The following is a 26,723-nucleotide window of genomic DNA, read 5'->3' on the forward strand; positions in this document are numbered from 1 at the left end:
CCAAGAGAAGTGTTAAAACAACAAAAATGTTTGCCAACTTCTAGGACAAGCTTAGAATTCCTTTTTGATTTGAGATATTCACATTTGTGTATAGACTTTAATGTAACATGTGAAACTAGGCAACATATGTAACAGATTGCTATTTTTCTGTTAGTTTTGATTCAGAGCACTGAGCTTTGGCATCAGTCTACTTTTCATGAGGACTAGGAGGGTCATAATAGGAAGACTGAGAGCCAATTGGAATTCTGGACTTCCAACAGCTTCCTCTTCTGATTGGGACCAAACACCAAGTCCCCACAACCCCGAGGGCCTCTTGTATCTGAAATGATGATAGCAGGACTGGTATTTTCATATCATTTTTTGGAATTAATATCAGATCTTGCAACTCACAGTGTCAGAAATGTGGCTATCAGCTCAAGCTGTATAGCATCTTTAACTTGCTTTTTTAATGAACTTAAAATGCAGCCGAGCCTAAACCCCAACATGTTATTTACTTTTCATCGCTTCATCTCTCATTTGCTAGAAGAAACCTGGTACATATTAGTAGTCTTATCAAAATTTGTTTTCTAATATGGTAGAAGGATTTTTGCCACTTGGAGACACTGTCTTGAATCAATGTTGAGTTTGGGTATCTGCATAAAATTACACTGTGAGTTGATGCACTTGATCCTAAGGACACTATAAATAGAGAGCAGTCTAAAAGCCAAGTGGTCATCCGCTTAAGATTAATTGCCTCTTCCAGGTCACTGATTCATGCTCCAGTGTCCCCTGAGAGTTAATTTATTTCTCATGAGTGACCACTTGACTGTGAGAAGGCATTTTAACTTACACAGGCTTAATACAGGACAAATCTTATTACTCAAACTTAGTTACATGGCAATAAACATAGCTTCCTTTCTCTTTCCCAGCTGGTTTACTCAGTTCTGGACCCATGGCTCCTTTTTGTGACCCTACAAGTAATTTAATTCAATTCCATTTGAATTGTAATAAACCTTCAATTTTCAATTAAGACAGTGTGACATTTGAGTTTATATTTTCGAGGGGAAAAATAATTTAAACAAGAGTAAGTAAAAGCACTTCTCTGTGACAAATGGATCTTATGCCCTTTGCGGTCCAATAGGAAAAGAGAAAAACAACATTCCTCTAAAAGGATTGCTGATTTTAATTTTGAGGCTCTTAGTCAGAGTAGATACAATAGTAATCAATGTACAGGAACGAAGAACACCCAAGGGCAAAATCCTGAGACAAACTCATGCAGAGCCAGGGAGGTGATCTTTGCACCCAAAGCACTTGCTTTCCAGGTTACCCAAAGCCACTGCTCTTTTCAGTGTCACTAAGTACCAGCATTTAAAAACAATGCTTAGTATTTCAATGTTTTTCATAATCATTATTAAATACAACTACTGTTTGAATAGCAACTATTGTATCCACATAAGGTCAACAGAGTTAGCAAAATAGATAGTAGGATAATTTTAAATTTTAGAAGAATTCTTCCTATTATTTAAGTAAGTAGTATTCAATATACTGGAGGCCAGGCTGCATATTTCAGAAGATATCATAGTTCAACCATGTTGAAACAATAACAATGATAATAACCTACTGGCTGAGCTGAGCTGAAGCTAATGGGAGATCTCCCTACATCAACTACATCAAGCTGTTGGATTACTATGGTCCAGGACAAAGCTCCAGTTCAACTTCAACTAATCTTGAGTTATGATTCTGAACCATCCTTAGTTCACTAAACATTTATGTGACATGAACTCTGTCAAGCATTCTTCCAATGACAAAACTGGACCTTAAGGGTACTTTCTCAAGATGTTTGTGACAATGATGGCTTTATGTCACTGAAAACCACTAAAGCTACAATTGTAACAAAATGGCCTATACAGGTACAATAGGGCATGGATATAACCTGGAGTCTAAAAAGCGAAATGACTATTTCTATATTGATAAAGGGACACAAAATCTTTATTCTAGACAATCTAAGTGGTAACTTAAATGTGTGTAACCCTGTATAAAGGAGATTAAAGCAGTTAGAACATTTTGTACTGAACAAAGAGATCAAAGCAGACCTAAACATCTCAATTTTGTTTAGCCCCATTTTACTGTACAGGAACAAAGTGTTTTTGACTATTATCACTTCATATGAACACACTAAAACTGTTAATGTGCCCAGTGTTCATGGAGTAACTGAATAGAAAGAATTGCCAGGTCTGTTCACAGGGGAATCCATAAAGGTAATAGCACTGAGAATCCTGGCAGACAATAATTTAACGATCTAAGGACTAAGATGGTTTTGGGAATCTTGTTAAATTCTTACAAGCATTAATCATGTTTTACACAAGAAGTAAAAAGCATGTAGAACACAATATTGCAAGAAAAGTTTAAATGCTTTACAAGTTGATATTTTAATATCAGCACAAATGCATAGTTGAAAGTTTGAACTTCTTTTGCTGAAACTAGAATTTTTAAAAAATAGTTTCTATCACTGTTTAAAGAATATATTTGGTTGTACTTTTAAAGCTTTTAATCATACCATACATATCAAAAAAGTACATGTAAGCCTGCACAATTAAATCACTTATTCAGAAAAAAGAACATTAGCAGCATCCCTGAATCCCTTTTCTCTTTTGTGCTACTCAGTTTGGGTTATGGAAAACGACATCCGCACACTGGACAGTCAATGTAAAGGAAAGGTTCATTTGGGCACAGTGTCATTTGGGCTTAAGTCTGTCCATAGGTTTTGGGCCTTTAGGTGCACTGTTTATTATGGTGGGATCAAGAAACAGGAAGCTTGTTCGTTTCATGTGGCCAGAGGCAAAGAGATGAAGGGGCCATAACCACAAGGACTTAACTTCTTTCCACCAGGACTTGCCTCTGAAAAGTTTCACCACTTCTCATGAACCTTTAAACAGGAGCCTTTGGGGACATTCCAGATCCAACAGAACTCCCTCCCCTTCCTGGGTAGGCTGAGCTGGCAACAGCACCTCTTCTATTTGGCTGCTTTCATGCCATTTCTTCACCTTTGCTTCAACTAACCATAAACATTTTTCCATTGTCTTATTTGCCACCCCATTTGTGAGTTAGCCTGCTGACACACTCAGTCCAGTATTGATGGGCATCTCAGCCCTTTCTCACTTTAGCAGCTATGTGGCTAGTGTAGATTTTACATATGGGAAGCCTTAGAAACACCAGATTTTTTTGGTGTTGCTTTTAACTTCTACCACTTTAGTGCAAGTTGCTCTCTACCAGTTTTTGGTATAATTTTTTTTATTATTTTTACTTTAGCCATTCTGGAGGGAATGTAGTAATCCAGCAGTGTGGATTTAATTGTATTTCTGATGGTTTATAAAATAATGCATAGCAACTGGCCATTTGGATATCTTTCTTTATAATTTATTTTATTTTATTTTTGTTTACCAAGTTTAAGGCTTATTATTGTGGATGAGTCTTTTGTTTGCTATGTAATTGCTGAACTTGGGTGTGTATGTGTGTGTAACCTTCAATCTTATTTGCATTCTTCACGATAGGTTTTGATCACAGTCTAGCTTGAATCAAATCAGAATGATCAGATTTTGCTTGCACAGTTATATTGTTCAACAAACTTTTTGCCTACTCTAAGTTCACAAAAGTAATTTTCTTGCTGAATGCTTTAACCATTTACATGTAGACCTATAATCCACTTGGAAGTAATTTGTGTGGGTGGTGTACGGTACATGTGACAACCCATTCCTTTCCTCTATCTGCTAGCCCACAAAACATCCTGAAAAGACTGTTTCTTCTCACTGTTCTGCTACGTTAGCCAAGTAACCAAGCAACCAAGCAAGCAAACAACCACTTCATGTGCTCTGTGAAGGAGTGATGAGGTATTTATAACCTCCAGGAACAATTTGGAGTCAAATGCTGTAAGCACAACTAATAGGTATACTACTGACATAAAGAAGCGATCAGATAGCTTTTAAAGTTTAAAATATCCAATCAGTAATGAAAAGTTTTGTGTTGTTTTAGTAGAGAATTGGGCTTTATGTCCCAGGTATGAGAGGCAAAATCAGAGACCAAAAACAAAACAAACAAACAAAAAAACAGTGTAAAAAATGTTTTCTGTATAGAGCAAAATTATATGGTATTAACCAAAGACTATGCATTGTAGGATAAAGATAAAGTTCTAAACAGTGTGGCAATAACCAAGTACTATCCTACACAGGGGAAGAGAAAAGGTCAGCACAGATAAAGCAGTGAGGAGGGCTAACTACTACAGAAGTTCTCGAATTGATCTGCACCTGATAGTCATTCCTACTGTAAAATCCTAGAGCCTTCATTTCATATTTGTCTTACAGTCAATCCATAATATCCTCCTCCTATTTCCTTAAATATCCCCTTCACCCAATATTGCTGTAGTTTTGAATGCACTAATGGTTCAACGTCCAAGCTGAAAGCTAAAAACACAACACTGCTACTCAAACCCCTATGGGCTAATGAGATTAATCTGTAACTGTGGAGGCACATGATGTACTACTTTTAGGTAACCCAAATATATAGCTGAAGTTGTGGAATAAGGTGCCTTGGAACATTGTTTCTCCAGTGCAGGAAAAGCCCTTAGATAAAATATGCTACACTTGACTGTAATTGACTTCAAAAAAGAAAGTATTCTGTCCCTTAATAGAATTTTGCTGTTTGGAAAGTTTTGTTACCATCAGAGGTTTGCCACTGTATCTAAGTAGGCAGAGCCAGGTTGATGCTAAACAAACCACACATTGTATTAAATAGACCCCCCAAAAGACGTATCCACTCAAAGTGTAAGCAATATAGAGGTAGATACACACTACTTTGGAGCAATACTAGAACCAGCTCTCAGAGAAAACAGTTTTGTTCAAGTATAAGAATTCAGTTGATGTTAAAAGTGATGGAAGCCCAAGACAGATACACAAGCTTTAAAATTAAAGTGAGAGAATTTCTGTAGTGTAGTTGAATTTTTTTGATAAGCATTAATTAAAATTTAAAGATATATATTTCAGTAGACTTTAAAAGAAATTTAAATTATGCAGAGCACAATTTGTTTCTTTACTAAATGTAGCACTAGCATTAGTTAACCCTAAAGTTCTTTCAACTTAAATTCTGGGACTCTTCGGATGCTTAGTAGACCTCTTGATAGCCATTTAGAGTGAATAGGCAATATACATAAATAAAAGAATCAGTTATGTTCCTGTGCTGGGTCTTACATTAACTGTGTTATGTTTAGTCAGATATTATACACTTTCATATGCCTTGTGTAAGATAAAATGGATGCCTGAGGCTTTTTCTCATCACAGTACTAAATAACCAACCACTTAATATATTATCAATAACATTGATTGGCAAAAGCCTCAGCTATTAAAGATGATTCATTTTAAGTTTATAACAGCGTAATAAGCACTGTAGAGTAATAGAAAACTAGGCACCTCTGGAGGGATGGAGTAAGTGATGTGATTTGGAGCTGAGGCATCAACTTATATAAAAATATTTAACTGTGTCAACTATAGGATTAAGAATTGTTTTTTTTTTTTTAATCTAAGAATGAAATCAATTTACTTTTTTTTCATGCAATGGTGACTTTTATTGTTCTTTTTGGGCCAGCTGCAGCTTCAGGTGGATGAAGGGAAAGCAGGTGGATGAAGGGAAAGAGGCAGGTGCAGAGCAGGGCCAATGCACCCTATGAGCTCCAGGGCTGGAGCTAAGCTGAGATGCTAGCACTGTAGGGAGCAGGGGAAAACTCCCATGGCGGAGGATTACCCCCAGCCATGAAGAGTAAGTCTCAGAGCTACCTATGCTCTTGTCTCTGCTAGAGGACAAAGTAGGAGAGATGGAAACAGCCTTAGCACACAGCTGGTCAGGAGATGGGACTGGATGCTGACCCCAGGTTCCTGCGGCACAGAGAAGTCTGCATTGGTGAGTCCTGTCCAGGTGATTTCCAGGGCAGGGGGACACCTTTAGGGGCTTAAATAAATGGCAGGGTGAGGGACACAGCGGGCCTCAGAGGTGACCAGCCAGCCAGCAGAGCCTGCCCAGGGCCCTCGAGGATGTGGCCCACATCGTACCCAGTAGGCCTTCAGACTTCTGGTGGAAGGTGTTGGCCCTACTTCTGATGGACAGATGGTGGCTGGAGGCGCAAAGCAGGTCCTCCTGAACGATCTTTTTGATACGCAGCAGCATGGTGGTAAGCCACTGGTCCAGTCTTGAGATGGAGTCCTATTCCTTCACCAGTTGTTTAGTTGTTCACATTCCGATCCTCTTGGGCTCTCAGCAGCCTTTTCATTACCTTGTAATACCAGGAATCCAAGGAGGCCAGAATCATACCTCTGAACAGCCAACTTGGTGTTAAGCATGACGATGCAGAGAGTAGCAGAGGGCCACCTCGAAAACAGTCTTTGGCGCTGTACTTGAGGAAGGGGCTGTCTGTGGCGCTGGTCCCCACCTGCCCATAGATGTTGATAGCCTTCTGGTACTGCTCCAGCTGTGGGGCACAGCCAGCCACCTTCAGCAGACCTTGTTGGCTGAGCTGTTGGACTCTTCACCTTTATAGTCTTCTGCAGATTGCTTATAGTGGGCAATGGCCTTCTCCACCACCACCAGTCTCTTCTCTGCAATGGAGATGTGGTACTTAGCCATGATTGTGAATCTGCGCATGTCTATATAGATCTTGATTGCTCTCATCAGTTTATGGCCTTAGGGGTCAGCTCTTTTGAAGGCATTGCCAGCGTCCACAAAGCAGCTGCCTGCATCGTGTTTGCTCTGGAGCTGGAGGCAAAGGTGGGCAGCCTGGCAGAAAGTGTTCTCAGTAGCACTCCAGTTCTTGGCCATCTTGACCAAGGTCGCTGTTTTGGCATAGTTCTTGCGTGCTTTCTATTTTGTATAAACCTCTGAAGAGGACGAAGAAAAAGGACTGTGAGTTCTTCACCTTGTGCCCCGAGCGCCATTGCCTCAGCCTGCTTTCCAGAGGTGTCCATGCGGTCGCACAGTTGTTTGGCTTGGCTCAGGACAGACACAGCTAAGGGACAACTTGCAGGCCTTGGACAGTATGCATTCTGAGGAGCTCTGCCCGCTGTGTTGTCATCACCTGGGCCTGCTGCACCATGTCTGATTTACTTTTTATATGTAAACGATGTACTACTTTTACTATTATTTTTTCCTGCTGACAGTCCTTCAAAATAATTAACTAAGGCCATTTAGAATAGCAGTTACAAAAAAAAATAAATAAATAAAAAATTAAAAAAGTCTTCAGTGAATCCAGAATTATCAATAGTATTACAAGAAAAAAACCTTTAACCTATTAAATAGCTGTATTTTTTTGAACTATTGCAATAAAGAAACAAGTCATCATAACCAAATGTATCATTTATTTTTGGAAAAAAACAAAGTTTTCCCAATAAAGGGGAGAATTAACAATAAGAGACCATAAATACCCTGGTACATGTTGATGACCTCATTCTGTAGAATGTGTGTTCAACATGTACTCCAGAATATGAATTAGTATTTGCAATTTGAAATCCCAAGTCACCTGTTGATGTAAACCACAAATGATGAAATAAATACCTAGAAACAAGAAGCCTCTAGAAGCTGCAGTCCACAGCTGTATGTATACAGAGCAGTCCGTTACAGACAGGCAGTGCCGCAACCATCACAGGGCAATGCTAGTTTCCACTGAGCTTCCTCATGATATGGCTGTCTGCTGCTGCATTAGTGAAGATGCTTCCTACAACCACATGAGTACCCCAGAGACTATGACGGATCACTTTACAGCAGCCAAGGTCATCAACAGAGAATCCTAAATGCCGGTAGCGTTCATCTGTTTCAAACAGTGTGTTGTTTGTATATGGTCCAAAAAACTAGAGGAAATAAGAAATGAAGTAATATTTTCATTAGGGAGAAAGACACTGTAGGAATATTTCTGTAAATGCAAACACCTGTTTCAAAACATTTTTAATTCAATAAAAAGTCACATCCCAAACCTAGACTAGTCTAACAGACCCTTCCCAGTTCTTGTGCATGCTGGAAATAAAAAATGACTCATCTAGAACTGAACACATAACATGACACAAACTTTAAAGAAGAACGAAGTCTAAGAGAACCACCTTATGATTCATCACCATCACTTTTATGAAAGGGGACTAAAGGCAGAGTCTTCTAGTCTATATGACATGGCACTTGACTCTGAGAAGTAGCAAATATGTATTTCTCTCTTAAAATTAAAAGTGATTTTATTACTTCCTGTGATTGAAGTATGTGACCATGACTATATAAAAACTTTCAGAAAGTTACTTCTCTAAATTTTTTTACAGTTTATATTACCTTCAAAATACTTTGGTCATTTAAGAAACCAGGCTAGACCACAGTAATTTCTAAGTTTTATTATTATTATTATTATATAAAATTTATTATTATTATAAACTTATAATAATAAGTTTTATTATGTTCATTATTATTATTAACAAAACCAGTCCTAAAAATGCCTCTTAGAATTGTGAAAACAAGAGCTTTACACTAATTCTACTTCTTTGGATAATATTTTGAGTTGTAAAAAAGTCTAAATGGATGGGTTTTTTGTTTGTTTTTCGATTTTCTTTGGCCCATAGGACAGCTATGATTTTACAATAAGAACTCTATCTACTTCATATAATATGGCTTTCAAAGTGTATTTACTCACTGCCAAACCAGATGATGGATCAATGAAATCAGCCCAGTATCCTTCAGCCCGAAGAGCATAGCAAATTTCCTTAGCACCATTAATGAACTGCAGAGGAAAAGGTAACATCAGTGTTTGATGTAGCATCACTCAGACGAATTATATTTCTTAAATTAAAATGTTAAATAAGTATCTTTTACTTCAGAGAAAACTATAGGATTAATAAAAAGCAAATTTAGACTGTAAATCAGATTTTCACCATTTCAAAAGACCGATGGTTAAAACAAGTTTTACCTCTACAATGAAACCTATATTTTGTACTTTTATTCTACATTATTTGTTACTTTACAAAGTATATCTACATCATTTTTGTACTATTACCTCCTAAATCTGTCCTAAAGTTCAAATTATAGCTTATTTCATTTCATTTTATTTTATTTTTTTTTGTAAAATGAAGATCACAAATAGGTAAGCAAAAAGCAAAAATTAAAAAAAAGATTTAACCCATCCATTGGTTAACAGAGGCTGCGAAAAGGCCAGAGATGGTTCTGTTGGCTGTTCTTCCAGAAAAACTTGGGTTCTATTCTTAGCACCTGCATGGCAGCTCACAACTGTCGGAAATGCCAGTAGTAGGGGCATCTGGCTCTCTATTCTGGCCTCTGTGGGTAACAGTCACACATATACGACACAGACATACATGTAGCCAAAACACCCATAAAGATGTAAAAGATTCGATTATTGTGTATCCTTCAACTATATCTATCTGCCCATATTTCTGAAAAGGCAACTAAAATGGGACTGTAGTTCAATCATAGAGAACTTTCCTAGTTTACCCAATGCCCTAGCATAAATGAAAACAACACATCTGAATATACAGGTACGTGGAGCAGAGGAGTAAGTAGGATACCCATTTTTCTCTAAATACCTGCATGTCTTTTAGATGGTGTGTATGATTGCTAAATACCACATGTACAGGTCAGGACTGTGGTCTTGCTATCTTTCTTTGAGAAAATGGGAGCAAGTGTCTACTTGTATCTTTGTAAACCTTTTATTTAAAGGCATGAAGTGGATGCTGGTTTTTGTCAACTTTAGACAAGACAGGGTGTTCTGGAAAGGATGAGATTTGCCTGTGGGCAAAAAATACGGGGCATTTTCTTGATTAATGATAGAGAAGGGAGAATCCAAATACAGCCAATTATGGATGGACTACCTCTACTCAGGTGGTCTTGGATTATAAAGTAGGCTGAATAAGAAGCGGAAAGCAAGCCAGTAATCAGTGTTCCTCCATGGCCTTCAGTTCCTGCCTCCAGATTCCTGCTTTGAATTCCGGCCTTGACTTTCCTCAACGATGATCTGTGATAAACTCCTTTTTCCCCAAGTTGGTTTTAGTATAATTGTAGCCAACAGAAAGTAAACTAGGCCAGAGTGGAATCCAAGCAAAGTAGTGATGTCACTGGGTTTAGTCGGCAAAAAGTAAGAATCTGGACTGCCGAAACATTTGCAATTTGTCTGAGCAAATTTGCACTGAGCAGAGCAGTGCAAAGAGGCAGACATACAACAAGCTCCTGAGTGGCAATTCACCTTGGTTGCTTAGCAGAAAGCTGAGCTGAGTAAGCAAGAGCCAAGATTGATTTGAGCAGACCTAGCAAATACCTAGGTGTGAAACTTGAGAATTGAAAGGTAATATGCAGGGGTCACAGAGTGCTGGGAAACATGGATTTCTGGTCCATCAAAAGTGAAGAGCCACAGCACTTCTGGCATTCAGTTGATGACTCTAATGGCCAGGATTTAGGAATGCAGACTATATGCTACAAACACTAGTAAATTATAGTCCTAGAGCAAATCAAGCTTACTGCCTGTTTGGATAAGCCATTTTACGAACACAGCTACATCCATTCATTTATTTAATGCCTATGGTTATTTTAACAGTGAAGGGCAAAGCTTATAGCTGAGATGGATTGTCTAAGATGCCTATAATACACAAATCCCCTGTCTGAGATCTTATTTTCTATGATTTTAATTATCTACGGTCAACTGACCTCAAAACACAGTAATCTGAAAATTCTAGAAATAATTAAATAATTTGTAAGTTTTAAATGTCAAACCATTCTGAGTAGGGTAATAAAATCTCACAGCATCTGGCCAGCCTACCTGGGATATGAATATCTCTTGGTTTAGTGCTCATGCTACCCTCCTATTAGACACTTCGCAACTGTCCTGACTATCAAATCAACTGCAGAGGTAGTCCAGTAACTGTGCAGACTATTATTTTCCTTAATAATGACCCCATTGTGTAACGACAGTGATGCTTGCAATCAGCATACATCAAAACAAACAAAAAACTTCCTTTAAGCAAAAAGTATAAAAACACTATTTTGAAAGAGACCACATTTACATAATTTTGTTTAAAGCAACTGTTATTCTGTAGTATCAGTAATTATTGTTAATGTTTAAATATGCTGCTGACATAAACTAAACTCTATCATAGGCATATAAATATACTGTAATCAAAGTTATGGTCTTGCTCTTATCATCAGTGGCTAAAGAAGATGACCATATCTGAGATTTGTTAAAAGTTTACAGGAGCCACCATATTGCTACTACTGAGGGAGCCTACATCAAGCCGGAATGGAATTACTCAAAGTACCGCCACGTAATTAGTAATCAAACTGAACCCAAAATAGGTCAGTTTTCAAAAACAGCCAAAAAAAATGACAGCAACCAATTAATCAGAAAGGGCCTACTTTACCTCAGCCAGTATAAGAAAGCCCTCCTTATTCTATCCTGTAAGGAAAGTAACTCTGAAAGAATCAACTTGTCTACACCTTGTTCTGCTTCTACTTTCTTTAGCACCTCTAGCTATAATGCCAAAGTCTTCTGTTGGGCCCCTGATCTGTATCAGAGACTAAGAAAGGCAGCTACTTAAGGAAACTACGGAATCTGACCTGAAGCTGCTTTCCTATTTTGACTCTCAACATACCACAAAGGTAGAGCCTAAGTCCAGCCTAACTTACGAGTGGATTTTTAAAATTTATTTATTGGTTTATTAATTAATTACAGTTTACTTTGTATCGGAGCTGTAGCCCCCTCCCTCCTCCCCTCCCTCCCTCATCTTCTCCCATGTGCCTTCCCGTGTCCACTGATAGGGGAGGTCCTCTTCCCCTTCCCTCTGCTCCTAGTTATAACACAAAGCTGAGTACTGCTCACCTCACGGTTGCCAACTGATCACACCATGCTCAGTCAGGCAAACTTAGAGCTACCATCATAGTGTTTCTGGACTTGATGTCTGCTTTCTGTCTCTACATGTTTCCTGCGCAGATGGCAGGGTGAGGACTCAGCTTACTCTCCTCAGGGCTGTGCCACTCCTAAGTCACTGTATTCAAACTGTACACTCACTTACCTCAAGCTTTTCTTTCTTCAGAACTACATTGATTATGTTTTTGACACTTTTTACATGAAGTTTAGAGACTCCTATGGAAGGCATAGCACCTATGCTAATTTTTCTCTCCATATCTACTTGTAAACTGGTGATATATTAAATAACACTGTATTCTCTAGTTTATCACCGACACTCAACATTAACATTTGTTGCTCTATTTCATAATCTTTGTAAGTCTTAAAATAAGTCATCAGACCATATTCCAACTTAATGAAAAAAGTCATACCAAAACTAAAAAGAACAAAATACAATCAAGCATGTACAAAGGTTAACTAAAAGAATCCCATTAAGAGCACCAGCAAATTTCACTTAGGATTTCTATTCATCAAAGACAAACACTGACATCTGCTGGAAAAAATCAGAATTGGATATGGACAATAAGATAAAAGTGGGGCCAATAAAATCATTAACATATTTTAATTAAAATCTTTACCCACAGAAATTTAGCTAGTACAATTTAGTCTGTAAGTCACACTAGTCATAGGAAATTGAAAAAAACTATCTTGGAGTCAATATCAAATTAGGCCAGAATCTTAAGATGTTCACAAACCAGCACTACTAATGTGATGCATACAAATAAGCTATGTGGAAGCTTACTATGTGATGCGAACCATACATTTATTAAGGCTTTACTATGTAAATAAGATGTTTGTTATTTATTGCCTTCTTAAATTCTCTTAAATGTCTGTTTTTAGATAAGGTCTCTCTCACTATGTTTTCCTGGCTGTCCTAGAACTCACTATATAGACCAGACTAGCCTCAAACTCCCAGAAATCCACCTGCCTCTGTCTCCTGATCAAAGGCGCAGACTACCACACTAGCCTGAATGTTGTACGCCTCTATATAAGTCCATTTTAATTAGTATACAACAAATATGCTCCTCTCTGTTAAAACAGTATGACATGTATGAGTAAGCTCTATGTGGTACATTTGAGTAGCATGTTACTACCAAAAAATACTGCTGAATATATAAACTATAATATTATCCCAAACGAAGAGACCACCTTGATAACCCTAAGCAGTAGTAAAGTGCCTGACATTGCCTTGCATGGAAACCAATATGGGGAATTTTTAATTGGACTAAGCTAAGGTACTCAAGGAGTCATTCTTAATCTATCACACAAAGGAATACTCCTTTTTGTCCTACAGAAAGATTCATATTACCCAACATCAACTTTAAGGTAATTACTATATAGCTTTAAATTATTAAATACACATATATGTAATTGTCTAAAGATTTTATGTGATTGATAAAAAGAATGTTAAGTTATAAGGTAAGCTAGGGCCATGGCATATATACTAAGATAATTTCTGGGGTAGGCATATCATCAGCATCTATCAAAATTTAAAATGACAGTAATTCAGCCATCTTCTATGTAGGGGTCTAGGGAGGTTAGTGCTCTTAAAAATGTACATTAACAATGACTCTTCACAGCTGTGCCAGTAAAAACAAAAGCTGGATTTTCAATTTATAAATCAGAAAATTTAAAATAACCTAAAATTATTGTTTACTAATAATACAATGCAGATTTTATAAGACTTATTTAAAGAGAGGTGTAAAAACGTATCTTTAGGTTAAAAGCAAAGGGCAGGAAAAAAATGCATACAGTAAGTATCCTGTCACACTGATTCCTTAGAGGTGACTGGGTTGCATTTCACTATTTACCTGATAAGCTATAGAGGGTGTAAGAGAAATGCAGGAAAGGGACAGTGTTGGAGTAATATATTTAGAAAAATTCAGAAAAGGAATAAATGGAACTATATGTTTCAAGAATACCAAGAAAAGCGGTATTTAAAAGGCATTATTATTTCATGTGTATAGTTATTTTCCTTGCACGTGTGTCTGTGGACAATATATATGTATGCGTGGTGCTCACAAAAGCCGTAAGAGGAAATAGAATCCCCTGAAACTATAGTTAGAATTAGTTGTGAGCCACCAATGGGTGCTGGGAATCAAACCACATCTTCTGGAAGAGCAGCAAGTGCTCTGGGCTGCAGAGCTATCGCTGCAGCCCCTGAAAGTAGCACTGAAAAATGGTGCCATTTCTTCAGTGTTCGAAATACTTTACAGAACAAACACAGGCCAGAAAAGACAATTTCTCTTGCGTAAAAGATAGTAGTTGCATTGTTTACATGCATTTGTGATAATTCAGGAGTTATCAATGTGTTGGTGTTGTGCTAAAGAAATCAGTCTTCCTCTTGGGGTAATTTAGCAGAGAAAGAGCCCAGATTTGAATTCTCTACTTGTCTCTCTGTAGCTTATGGTTTCTGGCTTATCTATAATCTGTCAGCAACATGAGTCTGAATCTGTTTCTGCCTGAATGCCCTCTTATCTGTCTCTGTCTCCCTCACAAAGGGCTTTTGCTCTGTATTTATTTAACAACCCAGAAAAGCATTACATAGGGTAGGAATGAGGGCTACTTTACAGAAATCGTTAACAGAGTTTTACGAGGCATTAAGTCACTGACTCCAACTTATGCAGAAGCACCCAGAAAAGCAAACATTCACTTATCAAGTAATATCCATGTTTCCAGCACTTAAGGCAGTTATTTATTATGTGAGGTTGCTTGCAATCTATTGGCTTCTTTTGGCAAATGATTAACACAATACAAACATACACACATTCATTATTTTTGGTCAGGGGCATAAAGGAGTGCATAACCTAAGATTACAGCTATGCGGTAGTTTAAGCTGTAAACACTGATTACATAGGAAATCCAAAGCAAAAAAGGTGGTTGTTACATTGTTCTCTTAAAGGCAGGTTAAGAACACAAGCTGACTGTACAGTCTGATAGCAGTTTAAGTCTAAAGTAACCACAATGTGTATTATTAATTCAGCTGGGAGGTCCAGCCAAAGTTCCAGTTTCTTACATGTAAGAGGAATTTTCATAATCATCTGTCAACACAACTGACGCAGTGGCATTTAAATAAGACAGCATTTAGTCACAAGGAAACTGGGAGAGTTACCTTTTCCAAGAGCATCTCTCTCTCAAGTTCTACCTCTTCACTCCAAACAGTCATATCATTTTCAGTTTTCTGTGTTACAGTCAGGATCATTAGTTTGCTATTAGCCACTTCTGGAAAAAGTGACTCAAAATCTAAAAATAAGAATATAAATTCCAAGAAGAAAACAATTAGCTTTACATAAAGAGCTATAGTTTGTAGAAATAACTTACTCAGAAAGATGAAATTAAGTTAAATTACTGTCCTAAGGCAGATTTACAAACATGCCACTTCTGAAGAGTAAAATGAATGCAGTTTTTGAGTTGAAATAGCAATACAAACAACTCTGAAAGTTAAGCTATATTACACTGTTTTGCTTTTATTATAAATTTTCAAATGAATTAATCATTAAGACTTTTCTGACAACTGGTCAAAGTGCAGAGAATTGATTGTGGAGTACACAGCCACAACTGGGACATCTACACCACACCAGTTCTCAGAGTTTTGGAAGGATGGACATGACAGGACTTCAGAACTCACTGCAGCTATGCAGAAGACCTGCATAAGGTGAGGACAACATTCTAGCATGAAGCAGAGAAGCTCACAGGTTCCCAACCTTAGCTGAACTATGGACAGTTGATGGCCTGTGGGGGAATGTGTGGCTGCTGGTAGGTTAACCATTTTCTTGTGAGTAGACCTCACCCACAAGTACATGGGCAATACCAATGAACTCTACTGTTTATTTTTTTAAAAATAAGATAAGGAGTTGGGGTGGGGGTGGGAATAGTTCAGGGAGGTGGTGGGAGACCCTCTAGGAGGGACAGGAATGAAGATGAATATAATCAAAACTCATTGTATGAGAGTCTCAAAGATTCTTCTTTGCACATATACATAAACTTATAAAAATTATAGTTATAAGCATAGAAATACAAAGTTTAGGGGAAATACAAATCCTCTTACTCCTATATAACTGAAACATGAGTTCAGATGTCAAATGTCAAGCAATCATTTCTAAGCAGACATTAAATAGCAGTACACAGAGCCCTACAAGTACCCTGAGTTCTTCATTAAGCATATGAAAACACTGGTAACAACATCTAACACACATGTTGAGTTTCAATGCAGAAAGTCGGCTACCTCTTCGCAGCAGTTCTGGGCATGTCTGAATTGCACACTCAACTCTCGCACTTTCAAAGTAAGCTTCTGCACTGTTAATTTCTTGTTCAACAGGTGCATCACTGCCCTGTGGGAACAAGGACAAGAACGAAAGGAAAAACTTGAGTTCCAATAACATGCCATGCTTGTTAAGAATTTTTTGATTGTCTGTTGTTTTTCAAGACAGAGTTTCTCTGTCTAACCTTAGCTATCATAGCTGGACTCATTCAGTGGACCAGGCTGACCTCTAGCTCAGACATTCTCCTGCCTCTGCCTCCCCAAGTGCTTGGATTACAGCTGTATGCCACCACACCCAGCTGCCCTGACTTTTTAAAACAAATTTAGTAGGATAACTTTATTGGAAGATAAAAATTCTTTGACATAATAAAATGTATATTAAATACATTTAAATTTTGCTATTTAGATGTCAAACACAAGGGTTTTGTATTGGTTTATACGTATTGTAAATTCTGGGCAGATGTTAGTAATGAAGTATGTACATACATGTGTCTAACCATTTACTTAACATCCAGAGTTATAAAAATGCTCATGAAATTGCTGCAGTATTATGGCTTCTGGGAATGGAGTTCTGAAGAAAAACTGCTTTGCTAGCAGAATTCAGGAAAAGCTGAAATAGCAGTAAGCAATTGTGGGTGTTTATAGGTAGAATATAGATTAGGGATTCAAGAAAAAACAAAACAATGCAACAAATCCAGAAAGAATGCAAAAGCATGCAATTCCATTATTGCACTTATTATTTTCACTTTTCATGTAAAGAAACAAAGGCTCAGAAAGACTAAATGACTTTCTCAAAGTCACAAATTAGGTATTACAGTTAACACTTGAACCCAGATTTATCCTCTTTCTCTAGTCCATTATTTTATATATAATATAATGTCTCTAAAGTTGCAGATAAAAGAGACAGGACATAAAGTCTGACAGAGTTGAAGGGACAAAAATAATTTAGCAAAAAATTCACAGAATGGAGCAATGTGACTCTGATAGTATTTGTAGGGACATGATACAGAGGGGAGGTAAGGGTGGCCCTACGATTTTTATCTTAAGATAGAGGAAAGATAGCTATACTATTCAAATGACTATGAGACAGGAATAAGGAAAAACTCAGAAGAGAAAAAAAGGACCACTTTAGTATTAAACACAAAATCTGGGACTTACCAGATATCCAAATAAAGACAGTCACTGGGCAGAGATCACAAATAATACCAACTTAGGAATTATAAAGACTTAGCTTGTTGAAAGAGCTAATGAACTAGTGACTCCAGTAAGTCAATAACATCCAAAGTCCAGTCCAACTCATCCTTTGAAAGACTGGTGTAGCAAATAATATACGCTTATTTAAAACTATGTAACCAGGGCTGCCAAGATGACTCAACAGGTAAGAGCATGATTGCTCTCGCACATGTCCTGACTTCAGTTCCTAACATCTACTTGAGGTAGCTCACTTCAGGCAGGTAACTTCAGCTCCAGAGAATCTGATGCCTCTTGCCTACATGGTCACCAGTACTCATGTGCACATGCACAAACACATACACACCACATAATTAAAAATAAATCATTAAAAGCAAACAAGAACTCAACCCCTCCCAAACAAAACAAAAACAAAAATAAACCTCTTTAAACTATGTAGCAATGTCATACCTTAGGAGTTTTACCAAAACTCTGAGATGCATGTAGCCTCCTATTTCCAAGAATAATGGTGCAATTCTAGTTTAAACAATTATAACACAGAACTTAGAAAGTGTCCTTGTGCAGGCATCAGAATCTTTGAATTCCTAAGCACCCACCTAAACTACTAGGCATGGAGGCAAGCATATCTGTATCCAAGTGTTAGGGGCCCGGATGGCCAGCCTTGCCAAAATAGCAAGCTCTGATCCAGTGACAGACTGCTTCAAAAAGTAAGGTGGAGAAGCAACTTATCAGCTTTGGTATCAGCTGATACCAAAGCCCATATCAGCTTTGGTTTCCACTCGTGCCCTCTTGAGCAGGCATTTCTGCACATACATTTGGACATGTGTTCATACACAGACAAACATACCACATAAACACGCATGAAAAAAAAATTACAAAAGCCTTCCCCTTAACCCCTTAGAAATTGTTTTTATTCCCCCCCCCAAGTCAATCGTTTATACTGCTTTCCTTTTAATTGACTAACTATAATTGCCTCAATTGGCCTGGAACTCACTGGTCAGGCTAGTCTTGAACCTACAGAGATCTTCCTCCTACTAGTCAAGTGCTAGAATTACAGGCATGTGCCATAACTGACCATGGTCGTTTTAGAAGTAAAAACCAAAAAACCTTATAGCAATATAGAAAATAATCAGCACTCATATTTGGAATAAGTAGTTACTAAAAATGTATTTTGGAAGAACTATTTAACAGAGATTCTAATTTAAACGTATACACCAGATGGCGCCAGGTCATCTTTTTAATGACAGTTATGCTGCTTTTATACGCGTTAACTTTTCTTGTTTTTCCCTTTCAATAAAATATACATTAACTGAAAAGTAATGCGGCACTAATAAGAACGATATTAACGACCAACCTGAAACTCATTCACATACTGCGCCATCACAAACTCGTGCCTTTCAGTTGAAAGAGGCTCTGCTAGAACATCAGGCAAAGTTTTATGGGCATGGCTTTTCTTCTGTGAGGCAGTCCCATTGAGGTGACAATCGAAGCCTATATTCCCGGGAAGCTGGAATCTTTGATCCTGAGGCCCAAATGGTCCCATAGTTTCATCAGGCCACACTGTTCGAGAGCCTGAAGGGAACAACATGGGTCACACATGGTTAGTGTTCAAGTGATATAAACTATGGAGTTGTTACAAACAACAAAAACAAAAACAGGGATGCTGTAGGGCTTCGAATGCCCTGGTTACCTTATATTGCAGTAAAGTTTCTGAAGAAACAAGGATTCCATATGTAATAATTTTGGGACACATTAGGTTAAGCTTCTAAAAGCCTTTGGCATTTGGGCATACATTATGAAATTTCAAGTACAGAATATATAATTTCTCAAACCTTTCTAACCACCACCCATCCTCTTTAACTATCCTTGGACAATGACTTGTAACTGGAAACTGCTGTTGAAAGAAATAATGAAGAATATTTATCAAGAAAGTAACATAATTAAAATACCTTAGAATGATTAGTATGACAGTGATAGAAATAACAGATCAAAAGAAGCACTGTAGATTTCAGGTAATTTATTCAACAAATACAAAATAAACATACAAAGTGCATGCTACATTGAAGAGATTTAGCAAGGAACTCTAAGTAGCAACATAGCTTACAGGATCAAGAGACCTGGCTGAGGGAAGACTGTGTGTCAGAAGACTGTAAAAGGAACTTTCATTTGCCTGATTAAATTGTTGTCTGGGAGGCTTACTGCCACCTTCTAATCTCCTGGCTCCTTCTCATTCTCTGGCTCATTCCAAGAAATAGGACAGCAGCCTACTGCAGAGGGCCTCTGAAAGACTCTATCTAGCAGTGTATCAAAGCAGATACTAAGACTCATAACCAAACCTTCGGCAGAGTGCAGGGAATCACATGAAAGAAGGGGGAGTTAGTATGACGTGGAATGAATAGGAGCTCCACAAGGACCAAATATATCTGGGCACAGGGGTCTTTTCTGAGGCTGACACTCCACCAAGGACCATGTATGGATATAACCTAGAACCTCTGCTCGGATGTAGCCCGTGGAAGCTCAGTAACCAATTGGTTTCCCATTGTAAGGGGAACAGGGACTATTTCTGACAGGAACTCAATGGCAGGCTCTTTGACCTCCCTACCCCCCAAGGGAGGCGCAGTCCTGCTAGGCCACAGAGGACTTTGCAGCCAGTCCTGAAGATACCTGATAAAACAGGGTCAGATGAAAGGGGAGGAGGTCCTCCCCTGGACTTGGAAAGGGGCAGGGAGGAGATGAGGGAGGGAGGGTGGGATTGGGAGGGAATGAGGGAGCAGGATACAGCTGGGATACAGAGTTAATAAAATGTAACTAATAATAAAAATTAAAAAAAAAAGATGGCTTAGCGATTAAGAGTGTATACTGCTCCTAAGAGGATCTGAGTTCAGTTCCTGCACTCAAATAGGGCCACTCACAACTGCCTATAACTCCAGTTCCAGAGGGTTAAATACTCTACTAGACTTTCTTCCAATGGCTCAATATACCATTTTTTTTTAGCTTTATGATAGTATGAATACAGTATGTAGTGAACACTGAATTTTGACATTTTCTTCAGGTAGCAACAGCTACACAATAATCTCTCATGTCATTAAGCAGTGAGCTTTAGTTCTTGGTCATGAGACACCTAGAAACAGGCAATACACTTTACTGCCAACCTACTATGTTTGGGAGATTAAGTGTCTCAAATGGACAATTAACTTATAATATCTTCAATTTCAATATGTTTACTGGTATATATTCCTATAAGGAATATTGTTTTAATTTATTTTTGTAACACTTTAACTTTCTGATCTAGGCAGTACTTTATTTTCAATGTAACAAACAAAAGTTTGAAAAAAAAAAAAAAACTCCAAGAAAAGCTTTTAGAGAAAATGCAACATAAAATGCTTTGAAACAAGTATATATAATAAAAGCAATAAATCTTTACTTACATATATCTGGAGGAGCAGTGGCCACATGCGACTCATCAGAACCTGAGGATCCTGCAGTTGAAAAGGCTTTTGGATTGATAACTCTTTTCACTAACGAACAAAATCCTGGGAGATAGGAAACCAATCTGGCTCGGTTACAGAGCACCTAGTAACAGAGAAATTGACATAAGTTTTGGATATAAATAATGTATTTGGACAAATCTTTGTACTGCGTTTTATCTGTATGTATGTGCACACATGTGGTGTATGATGATTGTACAGCGTGTGTTTGTGTATACTCAGAAGGCTAGAGGAGGGCAGCAGGAGCACCATTCCATCACTCTTCACCTTATTACTTTCAGGCAGTCTCTCACTGAGCCTGCAGCTACTATGGTGGCCACCAAGTCCCCGTGCACTTCCTGTCTCTATCTCTCTCATAATGCTGGTGTTACAAGCATGCACAGCCATGCCCGGCCTTTTACATGGGTGCAAACTCAAATCTAAATTTTTGTATTTGTGTAGTAAGCTAACACATCCCATTGTGTTGTATCTTTTATACAACACATAGTACTTTACTACTTCTGTGGAATAAAATAAAATAAAACTATGTGACAAATTATATGCGTACTTACATATACCTACTATGTGACAAATTATATGCGTACTTACAATGAAAACAAAACAAAACACTATGATAGTTGTCAGAATCTAAAGGGAGGCCACAATGCCAAACCCTAACAAGGAGGCCATGATGAGACATAGGGAGGTGTCTGAGAATACTGACTTGATAAATGAACTGCCATAGGAAGACTATCTAACCATAACCCTGCACACAAAGGCCAGGGTGGTTTTGTGGAAAGAAAGCTTATTAAACACTTTAGGATAAAAGTGTATTTTTTTCCAATATGGGTCACAAAGTTAATCTATAAATGCTGTCAATATTTTGGAACATAACCTGCTCCTGTGTTACCCAACAACCTATGATGTCATCATGTGTCACCAGCCAGGTGGCCACACCTGGAAGGCATGGTTACCTTGCCCCTTATCTCGCTCTTACACTCTTCTCTCTCACTCTTACAGTCTTTTTTTTTTCTCTCTCTCCCTCTCTCTCTTGGGGCGCCCCCCTTTCCCCTTCCCTTTTTTCTCTCTCTCTCCCCACTATGTCCTGCTTCCCCCTTCCTCCATACCCTCCTAATAAACTTCTTGCAGAGAATATCGGTTAACCAGCCTCATGCTTTTTTTTTTTCTTTTTTTTTTGCCTCATGCTTTTTTAATAAATAATTACAAATACTACCTTATTTAATAACCATTAAAATGTAGAACTAGTAAGATTCTACTGTCCTGTAACCAGAGATTTCAGAACTTATCCTTGAATCCAAATGTTCCTTTCCAATCCTTTTCTTCTTTAACTGTTTCAGACTGTGCTAAGCACCTCCCACACTATTCCTTCCTTTTGGTTTGGTGGCAATGTTCACATTCCTTAATTTTGGCGTATCTATGTGGTATATTTTCTGATTTTAGGTTTATTTTCCAGACTGAGTTCAAATTGATAAATTGATAAATATGGGAGCACGGACAGAGTTCAAGTAGAATACTTGCGTTAGAATATTTAATGTAGAAGTTTTCAAATGATTTCCCATTACAGCTGAGTGCTTGGAAATAGTTTTACTGTCAGACACAGTCCTTCACTTATGCATTGCATATGACTGCTTTCATACTGTGACATGAGAATTAGCCTATGGTTCATAAAGCTTACATTATTTGCTAGCTGGCCATTTACATTTAAAAAATATGGACTTCACCTGGCCTGGATTATCAGGAATGAGTTACCATATACAGTCATGAATGTCCTTATTTCAATATTTCAGAGCTGATATATTTTTACATGAAAGAAGAGGTCTTCAGTTACAAGCATTTGTGGCTAATTGATGCCATCTGAATACACTGACTGACTCTATTGCCACAGTACTTGCTGACTGTACAGGAAAGCAGATGTGTGTCTTCACTGAGAATCATGTAACTTAGGAAATTTTATTAAAACTTTATCAGGAAAAAAACGGATAAAATTCAAAGAAGAAGGCAGGTTCAATTCTTCTACGTGCTAAATTATGGGCATTTTTATAACTCATGATGTTAAGTAAATGGTTAAAGACACATGTATATTCATATTTCATTACTAACATCTGCCCAGAATTTATAATGCATATAAACCAACAAAACCCTTATGTTTGACAACTAAATAGCAAAATTTAAATTTATTTAACATACACTTCATTCTAACAAAGAATTTTTTATCTTTTAATAAATTCATCTTTCTGAATTTTTAAAAAGTCAGTGCAAATATTAGCATTATATTCTATCTTACCTGACTTCTATCCAAACAGTACATAGGCCTCTTCATATCACCGTCCTTTAGGGCAAGTTACAGCTTGATAAATATTCACCTTAAAACTCGCCTCTTGCTTACAGTCAAACACTTGGCAATAACAGGAATGCCATCTCACTAATAGCTGCCACATTAATTTTTCTACTACAGCTCTGGTTAAATTACAACTTGAATAAAATTAAATTACTGAATGCAGAATTCAAGATTTCTGAATATTCTTTTATCTCCCAACCCAACTTCACCTACTATTTTTCTTGCACACCTTAGATTCTGGTGGGCAGAAAGGTTATCCTAACATTTCAATGACTCAGGGAAGAGAGTTTTTGTAAGTCTGACCTTCTAATTCAAACCTCTGATGAACTAAATCCCACTCATGTCTCAAAATTCAGGGTAAACATTTTTCCCATTAGGTGATGCCAAATTCTCATTTTCTCTTATGCACAGATCTCTCACTTTATCTTTTTCACACTTTCAAAAAAAGTATTATGTACTACTTAAAAATCTCACACTGTGTGCACAACTGTTTGTCTGCAAATAGCTATGTGTGCCTGGGGTCTGATGAGGCCAGAAGAGGGCATTGGATCCCCCAGAACTGGAGTTACAGAGGGTTGTGACCTGTCTTGTGGGTATTAGGAATTGAGTCTGGTTCCTGGGCAAGAGCAGTCTGTGCTCGTAACAGCTTGGCCCTCTTTCCAGACCCTATCATGTGCTATTTCTAATAAGTCTTCATATACTTCTTATGTCCTTTACCTGTGAACTATCTAATATATATTGTACAATGTACATGAATATACTGTTACAAACTATATATAGTACATAGTATGCCACCTCACTAACTGTTGCCACATTAATTTTTCTACTACAGGTCTGGTTAAATTACAACTAATTAAATGCTATCATGTTACATGTAGTATATATACTATATATAGTATATACGTATATAACAAAACCACAAATTTATATTATATATAAGTATATACATACTATATATATTTATAACTTATACTATATAAACAATAGCGTATATTTACTAAATACATATATACAATGTACAATAAATATTCTATATATATATATAGTATAGTATTTGGACACTTACAGTCAAGTCTGTGACTGAGAATAATAACTTTTGCTCTCCTTTTGTAGAAATTGCAAAGTCACTTCCTACACTGATAACCTCAAAACTTCAGATTAACCAAAGTTTGTTTGCTTTTATAAAAGGCTTTAAAACATTCCGAATATTTACTGAAAAATCTTTTAGATTGTTGAAAGGGTGCTTGCACAGAATTTTGTGTCCATAAAGTATGAAAATATGAAACTGGAGAAACGTACGAGAACGGAATAGAATGTTTGTGCTAAAACTAATTTCAAAGCATAAAAGCCCAATTTCACACCCTCCGCTCCCCGATACTGCTGATATATGAAGGCGAACATTTTGCCAACGTCATCATAAATTCGTCCCTCCATTTCCTAACAAGTTTATCCTCAGAGTGACTTACACGAGCCATCTCTGGCGAAGGCGGACGCTTCCCCTGTGCAAAGGATCCCTGGGAAAGAGCAAAACAAAACAGGCTAGTGACAGAGCAAGCTGTACCGTCGGAGGCTCGGGCAGGCGCGGTCAGCGTGTCCCTCCCCACGCCAGGCCTCGGCCTCGCGTCCCCGGGAACCCGTGGGGGCCCCCCGGGCCCTGGGGCTGGGCCGAACCGAACAGGTCTGCGCCCCGAGAGCAGGCTCGGGCGGAGCCGGGCGGGGAGCAAGCCCAGGGCAGAGGTGGGACAGGAGGGGCCCGGTCACCCCTGATCGTGCAGAAGAGACCGCGGGCGGGAACCATCCGTACCAGTCAAGCTCCGCAGTGCCCAGGCCTTCGCCCCTCCACTGCCAAAATGGCGACAACCGATTTCCGGGCGGAGGCGCTGTTGGCGCCCAGGCCTGACTAGCTGCCGCCGAGCGCATCGATGCTGTCGGTCGATCTTCGAGTAGAGGATGCTCGCAGAGCTCCAGAAGGCAAGCTGGTCTTTCATTGACTGGATTGCTTTGGGACGATCAGTAACAGAGTTTGGTGAATCTTCGCTTCATTTACTCACTGGTGTCTTTGACAGACTTGTTGTTGTTTTAAAATCTTTTAAACTATTTTAAGTATATGAGCGTTTTGCTTGCTTGCGTGTATATGTGCGTATATGGTTCTGCTGGGACTGGAGTTACAGACGGTTGTGACCTGCCATGTGGGTGCTGGGAGTTGAACCTGGGGCCTCTGTAAGAGCACCTTGTGCTCTTAACTGCCGAGCCAACCCTCCTGCTCCCTTTGACAGATTCTTCATTGTCCGCTAAGACTGTCCTCCAGCTTCTGATGATTCCGTTTTCTTTTGTTTGTATGACTGCTGTTTTTCAAGAATTATTATTTGTGAGGACAGTTTTTTTTTGTCCCAGTTCTGCGACAGCGTCAGATTCTTAATACGCTTAGTGAATATACATATATTATGTAACGTATCTATCAATAGCACATAGCTTATCTAAAGCATTTAGTAATAAAGCTCATGGTTAATTCTGAAGTTCTTTTGGTTTTTGTTTGTTTGGTTTGTTTGTTTGTTTTTGGTACTCATCAATATTTTTGTTTGTCATTATTTCTTGAGATTGTTTTAAAAATTCTGGCACTATTAGAAACTCCAGAATCTTGTTATTTAACCCCTGCCAATCCCAGTTCTAGAATCAAGTACATTCCTAAGGAGACATGGTCATCTTTTTTAATCAGTGTGAGAGGCTTGACTTCCCCATTTGCTTTTCATTTACTTAACTTCAATTCTAATGTACATGTATGACAAAACCTACAGTCAGTGTACATGTATAGTGGGTTTGTATTAAAGCTAAGCCTGTGAAAGTCCGATTCTCCAACTATGTGCAATGCTTTTAGGTAGTTCTTTTGACTTTATTCTTATACACTACATTTATATCTAAAGTTACTAAGCTCAACAACCCCATTCTCTTAAAATGAGGGCATTAGAGAGATTGAAAACCACTGCTCTAGACCCAGAAGGCTGGTGTGGGAGGATCATGAGTTAAAAGCATGGTTAGTTCCAGGCTACCCTGATATAATGGTGAAACTATGTCTCAATAAATAAATAAAAACTAGAAAAAATTTGTATGAAAAACCCAAAGATTTTTAATGCAGAAAAGTAAAAAAAAACATAGTCAAATGCCCACGTATTATAACACTATTCAGGCACTGAAAGAAAGGACAGGAATGAGCTATCAAGGCGCATAAAAATAAGAATGCAGACTGAAAGAAATAATTTTAACAAATGTGGCATATTGTAAGAGTCTGTCTCCAACATTCTATAAAAGTGGAAACAATACAATGGGCAAAGAGTGATGGGTATTAGTTATCAAAGGTGGTGAAGGAGTTTAGTAGATAAAGCAAACGGTACTTTTAATAGCGAAACATATGGCATTATAATAATTTATACATGACAGTATGTATTTAATTGTCAAAACCATAAACAAAGATACTTAAGGAAGTCTTAGGAGCTC

General features: G+C 38.0%; 1 protein-coding gene and 1 pseudogene across 1 annotated transcript; both read right to left on the minus strand.

Moving 5' to 3' along the window:
• Nucleotides 1-1,092: 1,092 nt before the first annotated feature.
• Nucleotides 1,093-7,254, minus strand: LOC132655900 (alpha-soluble NSF attachment protein-like; annotated as a pseudogene).
• A 99-nt stretch (nt 7,255-7,353) lies between these two features.
• Nucleotides 7,354-25,144, minus strand: Mmadhc (metabolism of cobalamin associated D). Its single transcript, XM_021657856.2, has 8 exons — nt 25,036-25,144; nt 24,698-24,745; nt 20,834-20,978; nt 18,760-18,977; nt 16,179-16,284; nt 15,066-15,196; nt 8,681-8,767; nt 7,354-7,862 (listed from the first exon to the last, which is right to left on the minus strand). The coding sequence occupies exons 2-8, from the start codon at nt 24,704-24,706 to the stop codon at nt 7,668-7,670; spliced, it is 891 nt and encodes a 296-aa protein (XP_021513531.1). The 5' UTR covers nt 24,707-24,745; nt 25,036-25,144; the 3' UTR covers nt 7,354-7,667.
• Between the last annotated feature and the right edge of the window lie 1,579 nt (nt 25,145-26,723).

This window comes from Meriones unguiculatus, chromosome 8 (genome assembly GCF_030254825.1).
Source record: "Meriones unguiculatus strain TT.TT164.6M chromosome 8, Bangor_MerUng_6.1, whole genome shotgun sequence".
In the NCBI taxonomy this organism is placed as follows: domain Eukaryota; kingdom Metazoa; phylum Chordata; class Mammalia; order Rodentia; family Muridae; genus Meriones; species Meriones unguiculatus.